This window comes from Chenopodium album, chromosome 5, assembly GCF_948465745.1.
Source record: "Chenopodium album chromosome 5, dcCheAlbu1.1, whole genome shotgun sequence".
NCBI lineage: Eukaryota > Viridiplantae > Streptophyta > Magnoliopsida > Caryophyllales > Amaranthaceae > Chenopodium > Chenopodium album.
Window position 1 is genome coordinate 39,390,363 of NC_137838.1, and position 3,056 is coordinate 39,393,418.

The window sequence follows — 3,056 nt, forward strand, 5'->3', positions numbered from 1 at the left end:
TTTTATATATGTAATGTTGCAAATTGATAGCTTCTGCTGGTTTGTTCTTCTAATTAGGTTAAAAAAAAAGTAGTGGGTTTTTTTTAATTATCATAATTTATGCTATATTTGAGATTTTAGGGAGGAATTTAGCCACAGTAGTATAGCATATGTTTACTTAATACTTTTTTTCTTATAAGTCTGTTATCCTTGAGCCTAAAATATGTATACTCAACAGTGCAATCGTTAACTTATCCCACAGGCTTGGGAAATTTTTAGTAATTGATTTCATAAAAAAAAAGTTTTTTTTTACATGTTACACTTCATTTTAGATCAAAAGATGCTTAACTTACATAAATTGGTCAATTCTGAATCTTGGACTTGTATCTATAATCTATGTCTGTCACTACTCAATAATCACCAACTTCTCTTACAGTATGAAAGATCAAAGGAGGAACCTGAGGAGAAGCATAATATTCTTAAAGAGATAACTGAGACTATGAAGCACAGAAGCCACCTTGACAGCAGCATTGAATTGATTGGAAAACTTTTATTTGGACTAAACAATGGTCCTTCGGTCCTACGCGCAAAGCCAAGCCGTGGAATGCTGCTTGTGGATGATTGGGATTGCTTGAAATCAATGGTAATTAATGAAATTTGTATTCTTGGTTGATTTCATAGTAACAGGACATGTAGCTAAATTTCTGTTATTTTGAACTTAATTAACTATGAAAACTTTCATATCTTCAGGTTCGGGTGTTTGAGAAAGAATGTGGGACCTTAACTCAATACGGGATGAAACATATGCGGGCCTTTGCAAACATCTGCAACAAGGATATTCCGCTATCAGTAATGCTAGAAGCTTGTGTTGCAGCTTGCAGTGGGCACAACTGTGGCAAGTGGCATCCATCATTCCATGGTTATAGTGCTTAACTGGCTTTTCAGTTGTTATATAATGCTACATATTACTGTATCATATGTGTGAATGTGTTGCTAGACGGTTAGACTAGACCACAACACGGTGATATACTATGGTCCAGAAAGTGACTACTCTGTAGTGTGTTATGTGGTCAATTGCCCAGCTTACGTGCTTAATCAGTGCATTTGTTCATAAATATTTTGCATAATTGGCACTTTCATGGGGTATGGACTATGCCCACTATGGTCCCTTAGGACCCTTACCCCAAGACGTGAGGTCGAATTCTACCTCTTGGTTTTCCCCACGTAGATTCGATTGGGATGTTTTAACGAGCACGAGTTCAATAATGTAGGTTATATATACTCATGCTTGAAACAAAGATTACATGTCTTAGTCCTAAGACAAAATAGTCACTTTGCAACATTACTTTTATTCAAAGAGTAATTATAAAAGTAAAAAGCGGGTTGGTGGGAAAGAGATTTGAGTTCATCATATATTCTTGTGAGTTTTGCTCAGTTAGTTTAGGACTTTAGGTTCATGCTTTTTTTGACCTTAAGTATCTGTAAAAGCCCATGATAAATGAACACTGGCTGTGGTTTGCAATTGTTTGAATTTTGGTGTACTATTTTTAAGTGGAGAAAAGCTGCTGATTGAATTATTGGGTGCCAAGTAAATTATAATTTGGGGACATATCAGTCAAACATCTGTATGTGATGTGTATCGATCTGTTACTTTTACCTTTTTTTTTATTTTGTTTTTTTATGCTTTGTCCTAGACATTAGGCAGCCATTTCCTAATATCTTTCTCTGTATCATATTATGTATTATGGTCCTAATCTCATGTAATATACAGGAGAGGTTTTCTATCCAGATTGGACATCTTTCAAGTTCAAGCAAGTGACCTGTCTTGTAGTTCTTTGGAAAACAGTCCTCATAGTTTTAGAGATGATCAAACTTAGGCTAACAACACAAATGAGGGCATTGACAGTACTCATGTACCAAATGATCCTCGGATTGAGGTTCTTGATAGTGCTCAAGTACAGAATGAGCTTGCAAATGAGATCCTAAATGATGCTCAACAAAATGAGTCTGCAAATGAGATCCTTGCTGGGACTTGTGAACAAAGTGATGTTGAAGGAAATGCTGGTGTTGGTCCACCTGCTGATGTAAATCAGTTGAGAGGGCAGTGAACACATTAATTTACAACAAGTGGAAGTTCAAGCTGAAATGACGCTGGAGCTTGCCTCAGATGCGGAGAATAGATCAGAGACAGTTACGATTTTTTTGAGATGTAAATTTAAAATTTGGTGTGCCATATTTTGATAATATTTGTGTGCCTTTGTGGCATGGAAATCAGTATTTGGGTTTTTGTTTGTTAATTATTATAAATGATAATTTGAGATGTCAATGGAAAAGGAAAAGGGGTATTTGTAACAAGCACCTTTTGTTCCTGTTACAAATACCCCTAATATTTTGATTTATCAAGACATTATTCGTAACGGGCAGTCAAAGTGTCCGTTACAAATAACTGGCTATTTGTAACTAGCAGTCAACATGTCAGTTACAAATACCTCGCTATTCGTAACGGGCAGTCAACTTGTCTGTTACAAATACCTGGCTATTCGTAACGGACACTTAACCTGCCCGTTACTAATAACTAGTTATTCATAACGGACAAGTGCCCGTTACGAATAATATTTCTATCCGTAATGGCGGTATTCGTAACGCCCGCTGCCCGTTACGAAGAGCCTATTTTTGCCCGTTACGGATAGGCTTTTTTCCACTAGTGTTTTCTCTCTGTTTTTTTGAAAACCTATGATAACAAAAGCCAATCAATTTTTGTTTGGTCCATAGAAAGGGTCCAATAATAGTGTAGTTGGGTTGGGTTCAAAAAGAGCTTTCCAATCATATATTATAAGCCCAATTCCGATGAATAATGAGGAAGTTATGGCAAAATTACTAAACTGGGCCCGGTTTGATTTTTATGTGCGACCCAATGATCTAGAGGACGACCTAATATTGGTTTATCATTTATAATGCAATTAGAATTGATTTTAGTCTTATAGATTCTTCTAAAAGGTTCTTTTCATTCCTAATTTAATTAGCATCATTCCTAACGCAATTAGAACTGATTTTAGTCTTCTAGATTCTTCTAGAAG

At 35.8% G+C, this 3,056-nt stretch overlaps 1 protein-coding gene across 1 annotated transcript; it reads left to right on the forward strand.

The window, feature by feature from the left end:
• The first annotated feature begins 319 nt into the window (after positions 1–319).
• On the forward strand, positions 320–1,198 carry LOC145632847 (vacuolar-processing enzyme-like). Its single transcript, XM_081685179.1, has 2 exons — positions 320–622; positions 730–1,198. Exons 1-2 carry the CDS (start codon positions 320–322, stop codon positions 910–912), a joined length of 486 nt encoding a protein of 161 aa, XP_081541305.1. The 3' UTR covers positions 913–1,198.
• The last annotated feature ends 1,858 nt before the right edge of the window (positions 1,199–3,056 follow it).

Excerpts from the sequence above, each read along its gene's own strand:
- LOC145632847 (XM_081685179.1), top strand. The coding sequence starts at position 320 with ATGCTTAACTTACATAAATTGGTCAATTCTGAATCTTGGACTTGTATC. Across the intron at positions 623-729 it reads GGGATTGCTTGAAATCAATG|GTTCGGGTGTTTGAGAAAGA; the intron begins GTAATTAATGAA and ends TCATATCTTCAG.